General features: G+C 39.9%; 1 protein-coding gene and 1 long non-coding RNA gene across 2 annotated transcripts in view; one reads left to right on the top strand and one right to left on the bottom strand.

Annotated features, from left to right (window-relative positions):
• Positions 1–18,394, top strand: part of LOC148035074 (long chain acyl-CoA synthetase 6, peroxisomal-like) — a 56,661-nt gene extending 38,267 nt beyond the window's left edge. The window contains 15 exon segments of the mRNA XM_087679995.1: positions 2,554–2,643; positions 2,721–2,800; positions 2,888–2,981; positions 3,088–3,176; positions 3,346–3,434; positions 3,686–3,815; positions 3,887–4,005; positions 13,545–13,668; positions 13,744–13,830; positions 16,966–17,069; positions 17,191–17,276; positions 17,376–17,465; positions 17,588–17,674; positions 17,790–17,851; positions 17,853–18,394. Of these exon segments, the coding sequence (XP_087536121.1) occupies positions 2,554–2,643; positions 2,721–2,800; positions 2,888–2,981; positions 3,088–3,176; positions 3,346–3,434; positions 3,686–3,815; positions 3,887–4,005; positions 13,545–13,668; positions 13,744–13,830; positions 16,966–17,069; positions 17,191–17,276; positions 17,376–17,465; positions 17,588–17,674; positions 17,790–17,851; positions 17,853–17,886 (1,365 nt within the window). The 3' untranslated portion in view covers positions 17,887–18,394.
• Positions 4,768–5,510, bottom strand: LOC148035075 (uncharacterized). The gene is made up of 3 exons (XR_015691154.1): positions 5,337–5,510; positions 5,067–5,193; positions 4,768–4,895 (listed from the first exon to the last, which is right to left on the bottom strand). It is a non-coding gene; the product is annotated as an uncharacterized LOC148035075 (long non-coding RNA).
• Positions 18,395–20,176: the final 1,782 nt, after the last annotated feature.

Below are 20,176 nucleotides of genomic sequence, written 5' to 3'. Positions count from 1 at the left end.
AGGTGATAAGCTTGGTTCTAGCCCATAAATGTACTTATGCAATTTGGCACTCTACATACATAGTCAAGTTTAAGAATTGGTTGGTGTTCTCTCTCATTGATAGGTTCCTTTGGTCAAGTTGTAAACCCTATGGGAACCCATGTTGGACTTGTAGCTACTCAGTAATACCTTGAGGGTCTTGTATTCCACTTGTAGGAGCTTAAAAATACCATGCAATACCTATTTTTAAAATGCAATTGTCCTGTAAATTCTCCCTATGCGGATACCTATGTGAGGGATAAAACACCATATGTTCTCTACATGGGCTCTTGATCACTGAGGGTATGCAAAATTCCTCCTTAGGCTGGGTTGTACACCTCTTCAGAGTCTTGAGTGGCAACTCGGAGGATGACCTCTCTTTTGTCTTGCTACCTCGTCCAGCATCCATCTATTCCCTTGATGGGTATTTCAACATGATAGTAGCGTTTTCATCTAAAAACAAGGATAAAATACATTGATAAGATAGAAGCTTTCAGCCTTTGAGGATATGTATGAAAATGGATAGATTCAAGAGATTAGGAAGAGGGATTACCTTAGCAATTAGTGAGTCACTGAATTGCTAACTTACCCCTTTACAAATTCTTGGCATTTATCAATAGGACAAGCAAAAAATATCAAGGATTAAGCAATACATAGTCATAGAATTTGATGGAAGGATGAATATGGGAAAATACTACTATGTATGACTCTATAGATTCCACAATTTTAGTAATGGAGCATTCCAACTATTCAAGATTAAAAATCAAGACCATTATAGAGAGATTTAAAAGAGAAACTTGAAGAAATAACTCTATAATGAGTAGTTGGAAGCTTGAAGGTAATGCACCAAGCTGTTCATGTGGATGAATGCTCCTCAAAATGGTGTTCTATTAGGCTCCTTATGATGCCAAGAAGGCCTCTCAAAAGTCCAATGTTGGTAGTGGATGAAGATCAAAGAGGGTGATTGAGATTTCTTGTTTCAAGTTCCATGAAAGCTTGAAGAAATGAAGAAGAAGATCTCTCTAAAAAGTAAATGTGATTAAAACCCTTTCTAACTCACGTAAACCTCCTTTTGACAAAATACCTCTAAAATTTACTTGAAAGTTGGTGACGACCTGCCATTTTGGTCCTCCTACCTCAAAAATTTTCCAAAGCTTTGTATAAGCCTTCAATAATGCCAGTCTACTATGTGTGAAAGACTTCCTAGGCACTATAGTACTCCATGTAAGGTCTGTACCTGATGTACTTGTAACACCATGGATTTTTTGAGAGGAAAATAGGAAAATGGATGTGAAAATTGAGAATAAGTGGATCAAAGACCTATGCTCTGATACCAGTTGTCAAGAAGAGAATTGAAAGAGAAGAAAGAGGAGAGAAAATATTGTAGAAGAAAAAGAAGAAGAAAAACCACATTTACGAAAAATAAAATTGTGGAAGAGAGAGAAACAAGAGAGAGAAATACTAGAAGATGAGAGAGAAAGATAGGAAGAAGAGAGAGAAAGAGAAGGCAGCCATGGAAGCTATGCAAGGAGCTGAAGATGAAAGAGACTTGGTTTATCACTTAATGATCTTGAAAAATGAGCCTCTAAGCTCTTTATATCTTATAGACCTTGCCAGTGTGGTTGGTATTATTTCCCATTATTTATCATTTTGCTCTCCATTACACCCATCTGAGCTCATGGGCTTCTGACTTGTACATTCTCACCATTTTCTCTTTTTTGTGTTTGTGCACTCTATTGGTGCTCAATTTCTGTGCATCTTCTTATCAGGAAAGGTGAGCAGGTCCTGGTGATACCTTATTTCCTGTGTGAAATATATGATTTTAGCCAAGAAATAGCATCCATTAGAAAGGGTATGTGATACATCAATCTGTTTTTTGTACATGTGTAATGCAAAATATTTTTGGAACATTAAAAAAGGTGGCTTTTTACTAGTCTCTACAACAAAACTTCTTATGATTAACTTCTTGCGAGAGAGGCAAGGTTCATGTTGCCTCACGGATCTGTGATCAATTCAGCTTCATGCTACCATAACTTATTTTCAACTTTTCACATGCCTTTTACTCCATTGATCCTAAATTCTGCAACCTGTAAGCTCTTGTAATGATTTGTGCTGTATTTGCATAGAAGCAACCATGATCTTGAATGGGTTGCCCAATACAGTAGCTCAGTGGGGCCTTTGAACATTTCTCATATCATATGCTACCAACAATATGCAAAATAACCCACTGTAAACCAGAGACCTCAACAGTCTTTTAGAAGCTTTTACATGAGCTTTTTTGCACCTCTATAAATGAGCATGTTCTTTGATTGTCAAGATCTCAAATGGTTCAAAGCTTGACACTTGACGCCTATGTGCAATGTACATCTGTACTAGTTTTCTTCTATGTTTGTCATGCTTGAGGGCAAGTATTTTTGGGAGGGATTCACTACATCTCTCTGTGCTGTTTCTATAATTCTGGGACCTTCTTAAACTCAGTTACTGCAGTGCGCTCATGTATACATCTAATCTTCTTGTATTTTCTTTGGCTTTAAGGGTCGAAGTAACATCAAGGCTTTTGTTCCACCTCTAGCAGATGATACAGCAACCATTTGTTATACTAGTGGAACAACTGGAACTCCCAAGGTTTGCTTGTTGAAGTCTAAGATTCTGTCTTAATCAGTCCTCCAACTTCTTTTGAATGAGGTTTCTGTGTGTTGCAGGGTGCTATGTTAAGCCATGGAAATCTCATAGCGAATGTTGCTGGCAGTTGTTTAGGCACTCCTGTCAACTCAAGTGATGTGTAAGTTTTCTTTTCCAAGTAACTATGTTAATTTAGCCTTTTTTCTACTGGCTTACATCTTTTTTTGGATTGGTCTTTGCCCAATAGGTACATATCATATCTGCCATTAGCACATATATATGAAAGGGCAAATGTTATTGCTATGACAAGTCAGGGAGCTTCTATTGGATTCTATCAAGGGGTTAGATTGGTTTTGGCATTGTATTTACCTATTTTGCATTGTCATCGTTCCAGTCCAGTTGAGGTTCAAACTTGTGATGTAAGAACTTGGAATGTTTGATTGGTAGGATGTTCTCAAGTTGATGGATGACATGGGAGGATTGCGTCCTACAGTATTTGCAAGTGTTCCTCGGCTATACAACCGCATATATGATGGGTAATTGTGAAAAAGATGTACAGAGCTAGAACTGTGGTATTCTAGCTGGTGAAAGGTTGTAGTAAAGCTGGTTCTTAATGCTCAGGGTAAAAGGGTTCTCGTGATCAGGACTCAAGAAGTGTACTGAGAAACACAATCTTATATGTAAATGCTTTCTGGTTTTGTTCAGGATCACTGCAGCTGTCAGAACATCTGGGGGCCTACGAGAGCGACTTTTCCATGTTGCTTACAATGCCAAGAAACAAGCTATTGAGAGAGGTAAAATTTTTGTCAAGGTGGTGAACAAGTTGAGAACATATTTCCTTCTTTGGCTATGTTTTAGAGCTTTCAAAAATACCAGCCTGGTCACATAACATGTCTACACACCCAGATCCACAAATGCAAGCACATATATGTTATCTTGTTTCTTCTAACACTACCATTTGATCTACAATGATGAATGTAAGTTGATCTTATTTAGAGCGTCAAAGCACACAATTCTTCTAAATGTTGCTCCGTAATCATGTTAGGTAAAACACCTTCCCCACTTTGGGATCGTTTGGTTTTCAATAAAATACAAGCAAGGCTGGGTGGTCGTGTTCGTTTGATGGTGTCTGGAGCATCACCATTATCACCAGATGTTCTGGATTTTCTTCGAATGTATGTAGCTCTGGTATTTCAGTTTTCCTTTGGTGATTGGATCACGAATCTCAGTGTGATCATTTTTATAGTTGTTTTGGAGGCCGTGTGTCTGAAGGTTACGGCATGACCGAGACAGCTTGTGTGATTTCAAGCTGTGATGAAGGTGACAATACATCTGGACATGTTGGGTCCCCCAATCCCTCATGTGGTAAGCAGCCTCTTCAGGACAAGTCATATTTTAAAACTTTAGATAAAATTAGTTTTTGTTAATGAGCTTACCATAAGTTTGAAATATCGATTGTGCATTAGTATTTGCCATGAAATAGAATCAAAGTTTAGGAGGGGAAGGAGTATGGAGAGATTCCAGCTAACTTGATCTGTAATATGGTTCATAGTTTTGTTTGTATGCAAGGGCTAGATGATAATGATTTCAGAGGTTGTCAGATTCTCTTATTTTTTAGTAGTTGCAAAAGCTCAATTAATTATCCAACTTCTTTTATTCTAAAAAAACTTAGTAGTCTCAACTATTCTATAATAAGGTTAAAGCTTTCACATAGTCACCAGAAACGTTTTATCCCATTTCATGTTTTGAGGTATTGAGGTTTCGTTTCATTGGCCACCTCGAGGTTTTGAGGTTTTGAAAAATATTAATTATAATAATTAAAATTATAAATTATAACTTATAAATACCTATAATCTAAGCCTTACATCCTAGACTCTAGAGTTAAAAGCTCAAAGGCTAGAATATGAATATCCATTTTAACTTTCATCAAGATTGTAGATTATACTTATTTAAAGATAAGCATTCATGATTCACAAATCACAAATAACACATTCTCCCGAAAGAAATCATTATAATTTATATACAATCACATGTGTACAATCCAAATGAAAAGATCAAATTAATGCTAATGAATCATGATAATATCAACATATATATTGATCAATTGCCTCTCCTTGTTGTAAGCCCGTCCGTCTCAAGCTTGGCAACTGCCTTGCTATAAATTTCTTTCATCTTCCTTTGAAACACTCCTCTCGCAAGATCTCAACCTTGTATAGGAGAGGATTTGACATTTGTGGGATTTTAGAAATAAATATCTGTACGATTGAAGCACAAAGCATTTAAATTTACAAATGCACATATACGAGATTTTTTTTTAAAATCCTATTTTTTTCCTTGGTATAAATATTTGCTTATATACTCAAAATACGCTCTACTACACCACTAGTGTGCTCTTAGGGAAGCACATGAAGAGCTAAGGACTGTACCTGAGACATAAGACGGCCATTTATTTCCCACCAAGACATTGCAAGACATCTTCTCTCTTGCCTAAAGGCGATCTCTCATGCAAAATGATCATGATGATGCACAAAAAGAATCATCTCATCCTCAATCCTATTCATAATCCAATAATACTAATAAATTAGTTTATAGATATAATATATTACATATCAACGGTCACTATTAGATATTAACCAATTATCAAAGTTATATACATAGCAATAAATTATAACTCATAAGCTAGAGAGAGAGCTTACCAATCTCTTTTCTTCGACTCAATGACTCAATTAGAATACTCAGTCCATCCTGGCATAAGCTTTCTATCGCTCCAATGGTTTGTATTCTTATACAAAGGATGGAGGAGATATCAAACGATATGTATTGGTTTATGAAATCAATCTCATCGCTCATTCCATACACGGATGAGATTACCAACTTTACAAGTCGCATGATAACTCTCATTAGTAGTTTTCATTAGCAATTTTAAAAAATGAATGTATAAATTAATGTTTAGCATTTACCTCTCTACAGACAAAGCACAATAGAATGACATGGCCTTATAAAGCTCGTGCATATAATGATAAAGTAAGCTCATCGTACATCTCTTGTGATTAAAGAGCCACAAGATAAAATAGAGAGGTGGAATGGCTTCTTTGATAGCCTTCCCCTCATCTCAAAACCCATTACTCAATATGTAAGTTGTTATGTCTCGTGCTTTGACTCTTTTGACTCCCACTTCATACATTCCACTCCTTACTACATATGAGTCGACAAAGAGAATTTTTTGTTTGTACCATCCTAAACGCATAAATCAAAATATAAAACTTAAAACACTTAGGAAGTTGAAACATTTGTTTAATGTCAAATTCCAATGTGCATGTAACATAATGATAATTTATAATAAAAATCATAAATGATGACTTATTGATGAAGCACAAGAAATAAGTAGCCAAAACGTGTCTTTGTCGGCTTTACAAGGTCATGGTGACAAATACTTTTAAATAGATCCAGAGCCAAAAACTTGCGAGTGATGAACTTGATTATGCGTAAGGTTTTCTCCAAGGTTAACTCTATCCAAGAAAGTGTTGCCACAAACACATAAATCAAAACATAAAACTTAAAACACTTAGAAAGTTGAAATATTTGTTTTATGCCAAATTTCAATGTGTATGTAACATAATTATAATTTATAATAAAAATCACAAATGATGACTTACTGATGAAGCATAAGAAATAAGTAGCCAAAATGTGTCTTTGTTGGCTTCACAAGGTCATGGTGATAAATACTTTTGAATAGAGCCAGAGCCAAACTTGTGAGTGATGAAATTGATTATGCATAATGTTTTCTTCAAGGTTAACTCTATCAAAGGAAGTATTGCTACATTCTTCATCATGAGATTGAGTGAGTGTAAGATGCATGGAGTCGGTGCAATAGTACGATAGTCCCTCTCAACATACTCATCTGTCTTGGCACAATTTGAGCCATTATCTGTTATGACTTGGACCACCCGTTGTGCCCCAATCTCATCTATGACCTTCTTGATGTGAGAGTAAATCCACTCCTCAATAATACTTAAGCTAGGGGCTGAAGCATCCACCATATGCAAAGTATCAATATCTCTACAAGTGTTAAGAGTCAATAGATCATTAGTAACTAGTAACTACTAATTATCAAGTTCGTGTATTTAAAAATTAAGAATAGAAAAATAACATGTATGATGTATCATGTAAATTATTAGAAAAAAACTAACCGGATATAAGCTAGTAGCTTTTGTTGCAGCTGTGGCAACCAATGCATTGTTGATACTAGAACTTGATATAAGGCAGTACTCAAGCAATGTTGAATGCAAGGCCACATTGATAGAAAAGTCTATGTTGCATGACCTGAGCATGTTGCTTGAGTCTTGGAGCAAAGCGCGCTTGCAACGTGCTTTGGTTGCCTTCTCTACCTCTCTTTTTTGATTTGCTTACCAAGCCTTGTGAGGGCATAGTGTGAGTAGAGATATGCCTTCACCAACAAGAGTAAAACTAGTAGGATGTGTACATGGTACCTCATGATCTATTGCAATGGAATCTACTGGTGAAGGCACATCAATCGAGCTATTCAATGGTCGTGATGCTTGTGTACTTGTTGGCACATTAGAAGCACTTGGAGCGTCCTCCTCATCATTCCACCTTACGTGACTTGAGTTTCCATATTGACTCCTGTGATTCTTTGCTTGTTTCCATTCTTCCTCAATTTGTTGTGAGGTTAATGGCCTTCTTAGGAGTGATTGCACCTCAACCAATTTTTCTTGTGTACCACCATGTACCAAAGAAAATATCTTCGGGTACTCTCCTACAGCCATGTCCACCTTTGCTCATGGTCCACATGAAATGTGCTCTCGTTTGGGTTGAACTCCCTCGCAATGTGTCTCCATAAACTTGCAAACTATAATTTTGGTTGCGGATATTCCATAGTGATGGACAAACAAGGTATCTTCCCAAACATCTCGGGTATAATCTTTGTGAGGAGCCATGATCCAAGTCCAAGGCTCAAGCCTTAAGGTGGATGGAAGAGGAGAGAGAGATGGAGGAGAAAGAGAAGAAAGAGGAGTAGATAAAGGAGGGGAAAGAGAATAAAGAAGAGCATGCAGAGGAGCAGAAAGAGATGCAGGAGTACAAAACGATGGAGGAGAAGGAGAAAGCAATGGCGAAGGAGGTATTTGCACTTTTGATGGGTTGGCGACTTGTGCGAGATGAAACAGAGCAGAGGGACTAAGAAGTTTGGAGAAAAAGCAGTGTTTCAACATTTTGTATAACCTTATGATGTTTTATTACTGCAGGATAGCTTTTTTTTAATTAAAAAATTATAGCTCAAAAGTTTCGTTTTGTGACCTCATTTCATGAAATGAAACGAAATGTTTCAGGGTTTTGGGAGTTTCATGTTTTATAGGGACACATTTTTTGGTGACCATGTTTCTTTCATTAGAGATATCGATTAAAAGGGAGATGGAGATAGAAGTGCAACATGATTTATGCAGATGGACTGACAGGAAGAAGAGGGAGGGAAGGGAAAGGTGATGAGGGAGGTGTAACTGTCTTCTGTTAAAAAAATATTTATTAAGTCAAAATCCCTTCTAAACAAGGCTAAACATCAAGGCCAAACAAGGGCAAGCCTCAAAAGTCAGCCAATGCACTGTTCAAGAGTGTCTGCAGGTCAGCCCATGATTGGAGTGGGAGCATTTATTTAAAAGAAAAGAAATAAGTAAGCATGCTGCATTCAATGGGATGAATCAGAGTAAGCTTAAGTGTAATCTGAAGTGACTATTAAATTGAGATGCTGCCATACACTGAAGTGAGGTCGCGAATCTCAGCCGCCCATTTGCCCCACAGCCGCCATCTTACACCTTGTAGCGTGATCATCTTATCACTGCGTGCATGTATGTTGGTACTACACTTACTCATTGGATGCACAGCCACCCTTCTTTGGAGCTTCGGCACAGCCAAGTGATGCTAAGAAGGCCTGGCTATTTGCTTTTGCGGTTGAACAATGGTGAACTGATGATGATCATGATGGACCTGCGGTAATATGCCTGTGCAATGATCACAGCCATTCATTTTACCACAACAGTAATATGCCTGTGCAATGATCACAGCCATTCATTTTGCCTGCGGTAAATAGACAAGCATCCATGGACATGTGATTTGCCTAATTGAGAAGCCCTCAGCAGCACAATTTAGTGGTCCATCAAGAGACTTTTCCTAAGCGATGTCACCCCGTACTCTTTAGAATACCACGCAGTTTGTCGTCTAGGCTCTCAAGTTCACTTTGCAACAGAAGGTTCCGATTGTAATCCGTAAGGATCGACCTAAATCCGGGTTCATAGAGTAGGCTAAGGTCACCTATCGGTTCACCTAGAGTCTACTTGCACTAGATCATTCGAATTGAAGCTAACCTATGCCACACTTTTTGAAGGAGAGTGAGAAATGAGGGGGAGTGTTGTATGTTGACCCCCCTATACATAGGGCATAATCTCACTCCAGTTCCCTAAAATGACACGGAGTTAAGGTTCTAGTTAATCTTCCAATTGGTCAATGTTACTTTTTAGTTAATGTACTATTTCAAAGAAGCTCTCGGCTTACTGAGACCATCCATCCGTAGAACGGACTTGTTAGGGATCTCATCTTCCTGCTTTCGTCGAGGGTGTGTGTTACTTATCTAATTATCCTAACATATTTATGTTTGACATAGAAAGACAACTTCCTTAATTAACTATTAAACACTGGTTCTTTCACGTAATTTATTGTCACAGATATAGATATTATGTCTAACAATCCTTTGAAAGAAGTTGCAAAACAATGTATCTATCTTGTATCTTCTCCATGGTGCAATGCCAACCTGGCATTCCATCCCTTAATCCAAGACTCATGTCCAACCTCATGGCACACGATCCACCAATCCGCCCTTATCTAGCATCAAAGCCCTCTAGAAAGCCCATCTTGGGCTTGTAGGAGTTAGGCCGGTCCTCTACGAACCCAAGGGATTTACGGCCTAAGTCCCCCTTGGCACCTTTGTTACTTCCTAGCCTAATGTCTTTCCTATGGAGAGATCTCTCGTATCTGGGGTAGGTTCTAGTCTCGGACATTGTCAAATTAGCCCCTTGGTGTATTGCTCCCACTAAGCTTAGGGGAGTTTTTGTGCGTAACTAGAAATCCACCCATGAGGGTACAATAATTTTTGTGCAATTACACAATCAAGGCAATCAACCTATCATTTACAGCTAGGAAAACATTCATTTCTCAAGACATCAAAGAATAATCACATTGAATATTTTATAAGAGTCAATCAAATTATTTTGGTCAGAAAGCCAATCTCCTTTTTTAAACAAACAACCTTTCTTAAAAGGATAAATTCAACAAACCAACACAATGTCCTTTGGATACTTTGCAAAAGAAGATGCAATCCACAACTTAATTTCCCTTAAGAGTACAGTCACAAAATGATATGCACTATTCTTGCAGTACTTAAGTCACATTTTAAATAATACATCTCTAGTCTTTTCTCTACATTACAAGCTATTTCCCAAGCTAATTCAACACATTACCATGGACAACTTAAGGCATAGCTTTCTTCCTTCAATTTCTATGGATAACTTTACTTTCAATGAGTGGTTGCTTCTTCGTGCGATAGTCATGTGCAATCTAATACCATTGTCACTCAAACTAAATATAAAAATCATTAAAATCAGAAGACAACTTTCCTTCTTTTTCCATTCAATCATGCTAAGGATTGGCGAGATTAAGAGTAGGAGTGTAACAAGTATCTAGGGGTCCTTTGCAAATCTTGGGTCAGATGTTGCTTAGTTTGATGGACTAGCTAGTACAAGACATCCTCATGCCACCATCTTGAGCTTCCAACCTCAATAGTGCGTATATCTTGCCCTTCCAATCTTCATTAGGAGACCTCCTCTCTCTCTCTCTCTCTCTCTCTCTCTCTCTCTCTCTCTCTCTCTCTCTCTCTTCTCTCTCTCTCTCTCTCCCCCTTCCTTCTGTAACTCTCGCTCTCACTCCCTATCTTCATTAGGAGCACCATTGGGGTGAAACAAGGTTGCCCACTCTCACCGACATTTTTTGGGCTGTACATAGATGAAATTTCAGACTATATGGACAGAATTGGTGGGGCTGGAGCCACAGCCTAGCTAGAGTGCTGATACCATTACTGCTTTATGGCTTTATGCAGATGATATTGTACTTATATGTGACTCACCTAAGGGACTAAATAGACACTTGGATGCATTATCAGCTATTTGCAAAGATAGAGACCTTAAGGTAAGCCTTGGGAAAACTAAAGTTATGGTATTTAATACTTCAGTTGCTTGGGTGATGAGAGTTGAGCACTAGTTTACTTTCAATGGAGAACTAGTGGAGATGGTCGCAGTATGTTTATTTGTGGGTCACATTGAAGGGACCACAATTCTCTTGGAGAGAGACATCAAAGGCTCATTTGGCAAAAGCATATGCAGCCTTAGGTGCATTGGAGCCGCAATGTGCTCACATTCAGTTTCATGAACTGTGCACCAAAGTGTGGCTTTTCAACACCTTGGTTACACCCACACTCCTATACGGGGCAGCTATTTGGGGTCCAAGTCTCTTCCATACGAGGAGATAGCCTTTGGAAGACCTGGATGGACCAAAGAAGGAATACTATGACGGGTGGGAGCGTATGGAAAGTCCATTGGTCATGATGATCTCACGTATGATACGAGTGAAGAGCTTGACCCCACATGAGGTTTCTAGACTTGAGCTGGGAGCATCACCCATGGTGGTTGAGGCCTTGGTCAAAGCAGTGACTTTTATACATAGACTATGGGAGCTCCCCCAAGATAGATGCCCACGGCTAGCCTTGGCCTCTTCTAGACAACTAGTAGTAGATGGTGACAAACATTGTTGGTATGCTCATATGAGTTCATGGATGAGTTTACATGGGCTATAGATTAATAGACTACCCCCCAGTGACTATAGCTTGGATTGCCCTACACTTGACCTAAGCCGATCAGAGTTAAACCATTTGATCAGAGAAGACATACTGAGGTTAGATATGGAGAAGACTTGGATCCAACCCCCCTCTCTCCATGGCACGAGGATTGCACATTACCAGACCCACTTCCTTCAGGTATTTGAGGATGGTTTGTCACCTGACTTGGTTACATAGATATAGAGCTGCCTCATGGTTTTCACACAGTTATCAGTCAAATCCGTACCTCATCCCACCACTTGAGGATTGAGACAAGTAGACGGGAGGGTTTACAAACAGAGGAATGCATATGCCCACTATGCGACAGAGAGCTAGAGAGCCAAAGATAGAGGAACACTACATCTATTGATGCACGGTATAGTATGATATACGAGATAGATATCATTGTGTGTTTTGAGAGGGTTTTGGACCCTTGAGACAAATCATGCAATTTGAGGATCAAAGATGCTTGGGTTTCTTCCTCTTGGAGCTTCAAAGGTGTAGAGTAGCTATTCTATAGAGTAGGAGGCTGCCACGGCTCGGCTTACATAGACAGAGAATAATCATTGACTTTTTCACTGCTACACAACCGAGGATGGCACATACCACTACTACTGCCACATAGCCTACAAGAGTACATCATTGGATCTCATCTTATGCAGGTGTCCCTTTGGATACTATAGTGGCACTTAACTAGTCTAGGCACCCTTGTCCACCCAAACGAAGGCCTAGACATCCACACCTCAGACAAATTAAAGCTATCATTGAGCGCCATAGGAGACAGATGTTGAGATGCCTCAACCATGCAAAGATACATCTCCTTAAGAGGATAGACATCTCATTGATGGAGAGTTTCCTTTTTCTACTTTTACTTTTAGATCATCGACATGTTTTCTTTTTACAAAACACTATTTCACTTTTTAGTCTTATAGGCATGGTTTTCATCTTTTCTCATTCTAGATGAGAAATGCACCATCATTGTATGTATTTCTTTCTCTCTCTCTCTCTCTCTATATATATATATATATATATATATATATGAGAGAGAATCTCAGAGTAAGCCACAATCCAAAAACAAAAAAGATAGGCTTTGTAGCTGGTAGCTAAGGCTTATATAGCCTTATAAGAGGCTATTAAGCTTTTCTCTCTCTTGGTTATGTTGCCGTCAATACAAGGTCTCTCTCCCTCTCAACGATGCCTTTGAGGCAGATTCAATGGTGCCACTGTGTGGAGAGCAGGGAGCTTGATGAGTCCAAGCCAATGCTCGTTGATAGATCTGAGAGGGAGGTGATGATGATCACAAGGGTGATGGCGGCAGTCCAATGTCAACTGCGACTGTTTTTGTCCTTTTTCTTTTTTCAAAACATTTTTAAAGGTTTTCATTTAAACCTCCCCAAACCTTCAAAACCCTGAGCCATACAGGTGGGGGAAAAGAATGCGGAATGTTGCAACATGGGAGCTTGAGACGAGTATGCTGCACCTGCAGCCGACAGCGTAGATATAAGAGGGTTACCTTGTGTAAACAGATAAGCATCCGTGGCCATGGCAACTCGCAGACAAGTATCCTTCTTTACGATAGATGGTTAGACTTTATAAGGGCGTATATGTTAGTTAATGAGTGTATTTACCTGAGTCATACAGGTGGGGGAGAAGAATGCAGAATGTTGCACCATGGGAGCTTGAGATGAGTATGCTGCACCTGCAGCTGACAGCGTAGATATAAGAGGGTCACCTTGTGTAAACAGATAAGCATCCACGGCCATGGCAGCTCGGTCTAAATCAGACAAGTATCCTTCTTTACGATAGATGGTTAGACTTTATAAGGGCATATATGTTAGTTAATGAGTGTATCTTGCATGCCAAACCCTGCTTCAGACATTTTGTTTATCAGTGCGAAGAGATCCGCAATGTGTAGAAAAGAAGGATGTCTATATAGTTTCAATGGCTAACAAACATGTTTATTTTTCAGAAATCAAACTTACGGATGTCCCAGAGATGAACTATAGCTCTAATGACAAGCCTTTTCCCCGAGGGGAGATATGCGTTCGAGGGCCTATTGTTTTCAAGGGTTACTACAAGGATGATGTTCAAACGTAAGATGATGATTTAGTTTACATAGTCTTTAGAACAACATAAATTTCAAGTTCACAGTATTTTTACTAATGCAGAAGGGAGATATTTGATGATGAAGGATGGCTGCACACAGGAGACATTGCTTCATATTTGCCCGGTGGGAGGATTAAGATAATTGACAGGTTTGCACCTTCAAATATTTTAATGCCTAACTTATAATACTTCAATGTGATGTGATGTGATATGATAATGTAGATTAGAAAGTAGTTTGGCGGAGTAGTTTCTTCAAGTCTTTATCTTAACAGTCTGGCTACATCACTCACCTGCAGGATGGCTGGGGCCATTGCTTGGTGGGTGTGGATGTTTGCATTACTGTTATCCATATTTCTGGAAGATTCTAGCACGTGAGACTCCACCTCCTTGGAGAACCAGCCGGCCTATGTAGGAGAGCCTATTGCTTCTTCGAATCTGTCAAGCTGCAATGTAGAGAGGGGACTCAGAGATGAGATCCTGCCATATATCCCTTCTAATTCAGAGTTTTCAAGTGTTGCCCTCAGTAGGAATAAGTTTCCCTCTCACCAGCTATTGTTAGAGCCTTCAAAGAGGTATACGACTGCAGCTGTTGCAGTGGCTACGTCAGTTGGGGATCCCAAATTTCGCATCATCTCAGAAATGGACCAAAGTCTCTCTTACCAAGGGTGGGATACTCTAGTTTATCTATCCATGATATGTTTCTAAAGGTGAGGGCACATGCATCTCTCCTCTCAAAAGGTGGCACTACAACCTAAAGATTTAACAATTATGCAAGTGCCCCTTGGATTCAAGAATGGGAGGACCCAGTGTTAGCAGTATAGTTGTCTCCTTGTCAGCCCCTTGACACATGTTAGGAGGTTACATTTGGTTGAGGGATCAGCAATTTTTGGGGCATGACTCTCTTTGGCTTGTGAGAGTAGCCTTAGTGATAATCAACATTGAGGGCATTTTATAAGAAAACTAGTTGGAGCCCTCCTATTCTGTTGGAGCTCACTCTGCCACACTTTTATCATCAGGCAAGGGTTTTATTTGCCACTGATTGTTAATGTTTTCTCAGTAGTCTTAGGCTTTCTTCTTAAACTCCAAGTCTCCACTCTTTTGTTTGGGTTCTATGCGCAGAGGGCTTAGCTTGGAGAGTTTGACTGTTCATATAGTTGGGACAGTCAGAGCTGTTTTTAAATGGTGAGTTTACCTTTCTATAGTTGATTTTAACTCGATTCAGTGTGCTATCTTGCACTATTAAACTCCCAGAGAAATTCTATCACTGTGTCTGATGTGGCTTCATCTCACTGGGGTTAGGGTAAAGAGAGAAAAAAAAGCCCCTCTTCCTTGCACCTCAGGTCCCCTTCCCCTTCCCCTTCCCCCTCCCCTTCCCATCATTAGCTGAATAGTTTTGCAAAGGCATTTAAGCTTTCTGCAGTTTCTTCAGAATGGCTGGTCTGTGCTAGGTGTGAAGCTTACAGCAGTCCTGGACAGCTATGCGATTGGCTGGTTTTGATAGAGCAATCATTCCCAAAACCGTCGTTGCCTACTGCATCTTCTGCTGTGGCCTCAATCTGCTCTATGTTTCTTCCCCCAGGGAAGCTCCACCTACTGTTATGCATTCAGCATTCAAGATGGTCTAGTGTAGTCTGTGAGATGGATGATTGATAGAGCATCCTGATCTTCATCCAGTAGATGCATTTTTGAATTCAGGATTGTCTTCTGCAGTCTAATTCTTTGCACAGTTCTTTTTTGGCTTTGTCCTCTTTATAGCTACAATACCCTTGCATTCTGCTTCATGTTGGAAATGAGTGTTTGCATTTTCCAGGGTAGCAATAATGCTTGTGGAACATTATTACCTGAGATACGGATCTTTTGACACTGCTACCTTCTCTACATACAAGAACCTGCCTCGAGGTACATCAGTGACACTGGTGCTATGAAAAGCACTGCAAGCTTCCTCCACATGACCAGCAGTTCGAGGCCAAATGGAAGCAACTCACATCATCAACATTGACAAGGAAGGGTGTCTTCATTCATCCTCCAACTGGGAGGAGTTTGCTTTGGCATTATCGAGAAGGTCGAACCCCTGACTTTTCAAGGCCATAAGCTGTATGACTGCATCACCAATGGTTTCATGACCTACATGATAAGGGGGGGCTCCATGACTACATTGATTCTGCATCTCTGATTCCAGATTTTCATGGTCACCATAGCTACCTGAGTTAATTTTCTGTCAATAAATCCATGTTTAGTCCTTAGTTCGTCATTGATGTTTAATTGTTACACGAGGATAACCACTGCTTGCTACTGAACGTCTGACCTGGCATCCTTCTAGTCACCAAAAAGAGCTCTCAATAAGAGAGTAGTGTCATAAGAGCTTCACTATGAGTGTAGTATCATAAGGGCTGAGAAGCTGATGAGCATCAAAGGTACACATATAATTCTGAGTTGAATGCAGACTTACATCATAGTTGTGCTAGAAAAGCTTGTGGACTAAACCTTGACTAGCTGTACACAGAAGTAATAGCCTTCCATGTGGCTCATGCAAGAATAAGGATAACGGCAGTTTACCAAAGGTATTGTCTTTGCCCTCTATTGAATCACTGAGGCTTATGTGCATTTGGCAAAGAGATTCTGTCAAGAGTGTATAGTTATTCATAGGCTAGCAACAGACTGACTGCTGACAGAAACAAGATATCAAATTCTAACACGAGTGACCTTGTATCAGGGGGTCACGCCTGGCCTGTGGCCTTTGTACAGACCAACAAATTACAGAGATATTAACTTGCTTGTGAATAAATCCTGCTTTCTACTATTTCTCTGTGTTTTCCTTCTCTCTCAAATATTGGGTAAGTTGGTAGCGTGATGTTGCTTGCTTGATGTGTGGGTGTATTGGAGTGTGCTTGTGCTTGATAAGGGGATACTTGAGATGGACCATTTGGTGAGGCCCAAGGGACTTGGTTGCCTCTTGTTGATAAAGGGGGGACCTCTCACAGTGCCAAGGGATATTGAGATAGCTGCCAAACCACAAAAGGGGATTTCCGCTGCATGAACTCTTTAAGCTGCTATTGGTACTTGCAGCAGATTGGTCTGTGCCATGTACTGCAAGACCTGATGAAGTGGGACGGTGACTGCACCCACCCTTCTTCATGTTCTTTATTTGTTTCTGTGATTTTACACACTCAGTAATTGCTGTCAAGTTAGTTTGTGCTCTTAGATAGCTGAAGGGCATATCAAGCTTAATATCTGTAGGAAGACAAAAACAGACATCAATTGCAAACATGGGCCTACCATTGCAGGAAAAAGAACATCTTCAAACTTGCTCAAGGCGAGTATATTGCACCAGAGAAGATTGAGAATGTTTATGTCCGAAGCAAATTTATTTCTCAATGCTTTGTTTATGGTAAGGGTGTCAATATTCAAGCAGTTCTAGACGCCATTTAGAAAGACTGGCTACACCATGGAACCAGTCATAGATTGTTGTCCAAGGTGGATAGCTTACCAGCCAAGTCATCTATCCGCAGGTGACAGCTTCAATGCCAGCCTTGTTGCAGTTGCTGCTGTTGATCCTGATGAAGTGACCAAATTCGCAAAAGCAAGGGGCATGAAGGTGGTTTTAGGTTTTAGTCCTGTATCCCGAATATCAAATACATGTGACTGGTTTTGCGTACCAACCTTATTTAAGATAACGGTTTTGCTGCCATTACAGCATTCCAATGATGTGCAAGAGCTATGCAATGACCCTGAAATGAGATCTGCTGTGCTTGCTGACATGGATGCTTTAGGGCATGAGGCCAAGGTAAAAGATATATATATGTTTCTTTTTTGTTCTGTAAACCCCCCTGAAAGACTTAATTGAAAATTCCCACTTGCTTGCTTCTAGTCTGGTTTGATTTGATGTCTTGTGGATGGATGTGACAGTTGAGAGGTTTCGAATTTGTGAAAGCTGTGACACTTGTCCCTGAACCGTTCACTGTAGAAAATGGGCTACTGACTCCGACATTTAAGGTAAACAGGGTTTGGAAGGTTGCAGATGAACTCTGTCATTACATCTTTCAATCTTTAGGAAAGAGCTGATAGAATTTTGCTCAATAATAATGCATTTTATTTATTTATTTCTCAGATAAAGAGGCCTCAGGCCAGAGCATACTTCGCCCAGGCAATAGAGGATATGTATGCAGAGATTGAGAAGAGAACAGGATCCTAAGAAACGACTGTAGGTATGTAGTAGCTACTGGTTACTACTACAAAAAATCTCTCATTGCAATGATATTGATTGAAGGGATATTTGTTGTAATGCATCCAGTAAAGTTGTTACTAAGGCCCCTCCACACCTTTGTGGCTGTGTCGTTAAGTAACAAACAGCATTATCAATCAAGTCCATTACATGCAGAGTGACATAGCTTTTTAATAAATATTAATAATGCGGTGATTGTATTAAATAGAGATGTGAATAGTAAGTACATGGCTATTTATAATGGCTAGCATTTTTTTCAGAGCATACTTCGCCAATGCAATAGAGGATATGTATGCAGAGATATTGAGAAGAGAACAGGATCCTTAGAAATGTAGGTATGCAATAGGTATTAGCTACTACTATGCAAAATCTCTCTTTGCAATGATATTGGAGATATTGATTGAAGGGATATTCGTTGTAACGCATCCAATAAAGTTGAACTTCCCATTGTTCAAAGTTCAAGATAGTTGGTTTGTTCATTTTTCAAAATAAATGTGGCTGTGTCGTTAAGTAACAAACAACATTATCAATCAAGTCCATTCCATGCACGTTTGTGAGAGTGACATAGATAGCTTTTTAATAAATAATAATAATTAGGTAATTGTATTAAATAGTAAGTAGATGGCTATTTATAATGAGCAGGCATTAGCCTTAAAATATTACAAATGGAAGGACAATGGAAAAGAAGACTTCTTTTAAGATAATGCGAGTGTATTACTAGAGAGTATTTACACCAACCCCCAATCCCTAATAATGGGGATGTGTCCTAACATGCCAAAGGCACAGCTAGCATTTCTTCAAAGCCTTATGCATTCCTTTAAAGAGGGGACCAGACTTTATAAGGCCCTGCAGGACCATGTGTATGTCTTTCCTAATAAGTGAGACATCTATGGATTTCCACCCAGGATTATTACCAAAAAATTTCTCATTTCTGTGTCGCCAGATGGCCCAAATGCCAACCACTGTTGGCATTCTTGCAAGTTGCAACGTTCTAGAGAACAAGTAAGCCTTGATTCTTTGTACTTCCATCACCAAAGTGGATTGTCTTAGCTGAGGCCACAGCATGGAAACCAGCCCTCTCAATCCATTTCTGGAGTTTCTTCCAGACTCCTTGGGCTTCAACACAGTCCCAAAGCAGATGTTTGATAGTTTCCTTCCCCCTTGCACACAGTCCACATAGGGCCAGACCCTTCTTGGACGTGCTTAGTCTCTCTCTTGTTGGAAACTTTGTTCATTAATGTTTTCCACAAGACTAAGTTGAGTCTTTTTGAAGGTGTGAGATGCCATACCTGTTCATTAATGTTTCCCACAAGACCAAGTTGAGTCTTTTTGAAGTTGTGAGATGCCATACCTGCCTGACCCTCCTCTTGGTCTTCATCCTCGTTCTCAGGTAGATTGATTTCCAATGGGCGCTCATCTTTAAGATATGTCTGCCATCTCTTATTGAGAAATCTCCATTCTTCCTGCACTCAGCAAGCTTCTTCCCTGTTTCTGTCTGAAGGCATGTCAGCATATATGGTGTGCCTCCAAAACATGAAATTGGTCAATTCTCCTTCTAGCCATGGTTGCCTTAAGCCACTGGCCGTCCTGCTCACTTAGCCTCCATCTTCTGATTAGCTCATTCTCACCAGCCCAATTGAGTGTCAGCATCCCATACATCCTTCCATCTTCGAATGCCCCAATCGTGTAGCCTCTTGGCCAGCCTGGTTTCCATTGCAATAGGCGACACATTATCCTCATAAGCTTCTGAGAAGGTCCACACTAATTGTCCCAAACCAGGGTCGCCTGCCAATCCTGGCCTTCCACCAACTTGCGTCGTCAATAAAGCCTTTCTAGACCACCATTTTTTGGATTGCCATCAAGTCTGGTACCTTGACCTTGATGTCTTTGCACAGCAGAATATCCCAGTGAGAAACTTCATACCACCTCCTGGCCAAGAGCTTGCTTTTCGATATTAGGAATCTAACAATGCCTGCCCACAACTGGGGTGTGTCAACTCTGTACAGAAATTGGAAAATCAGCCTGTCTGCCTTTTGCTTCAGGCCTTCGATCCCGAGCTCGCCCTCCTTGTTAAGAGGTAGTTACCAGCTCCCAGACTACAGTATGCCATTGGTGGGATTCTCCTTTGGCCCAAAGGAAGGCCCTAATTTTTTTTCTCCAGGTCCGCCTAGCATGCCTTGCTAAATGCGAAGATAGCAGCTCCAAATGCTACCATTGAAACCAGCATGGATGCCATAATAACAAGTCTCCCTCCAATGGAGTAACTGTCTCCC

Source organism: Lygodium microphyllum, chromosome 6, assembly GCF_053477565.2.
Source record: "Lygodium microphyllum isolate KBCC chromosome 6, Lygodium_microphyllum_v1.1.10, whole genome shotgun sequence".
Classification (NCBI taxonomy): Eukaryota; Viridiplantae; Streptophyta; class Polypodiopsida; order Schizaeales; family Lygodiaceae; genus Lygodium; species Lygodium microphyllum.
This window is presented reverse-complemented; position numbering and strand designations above follow the sequence as displayed.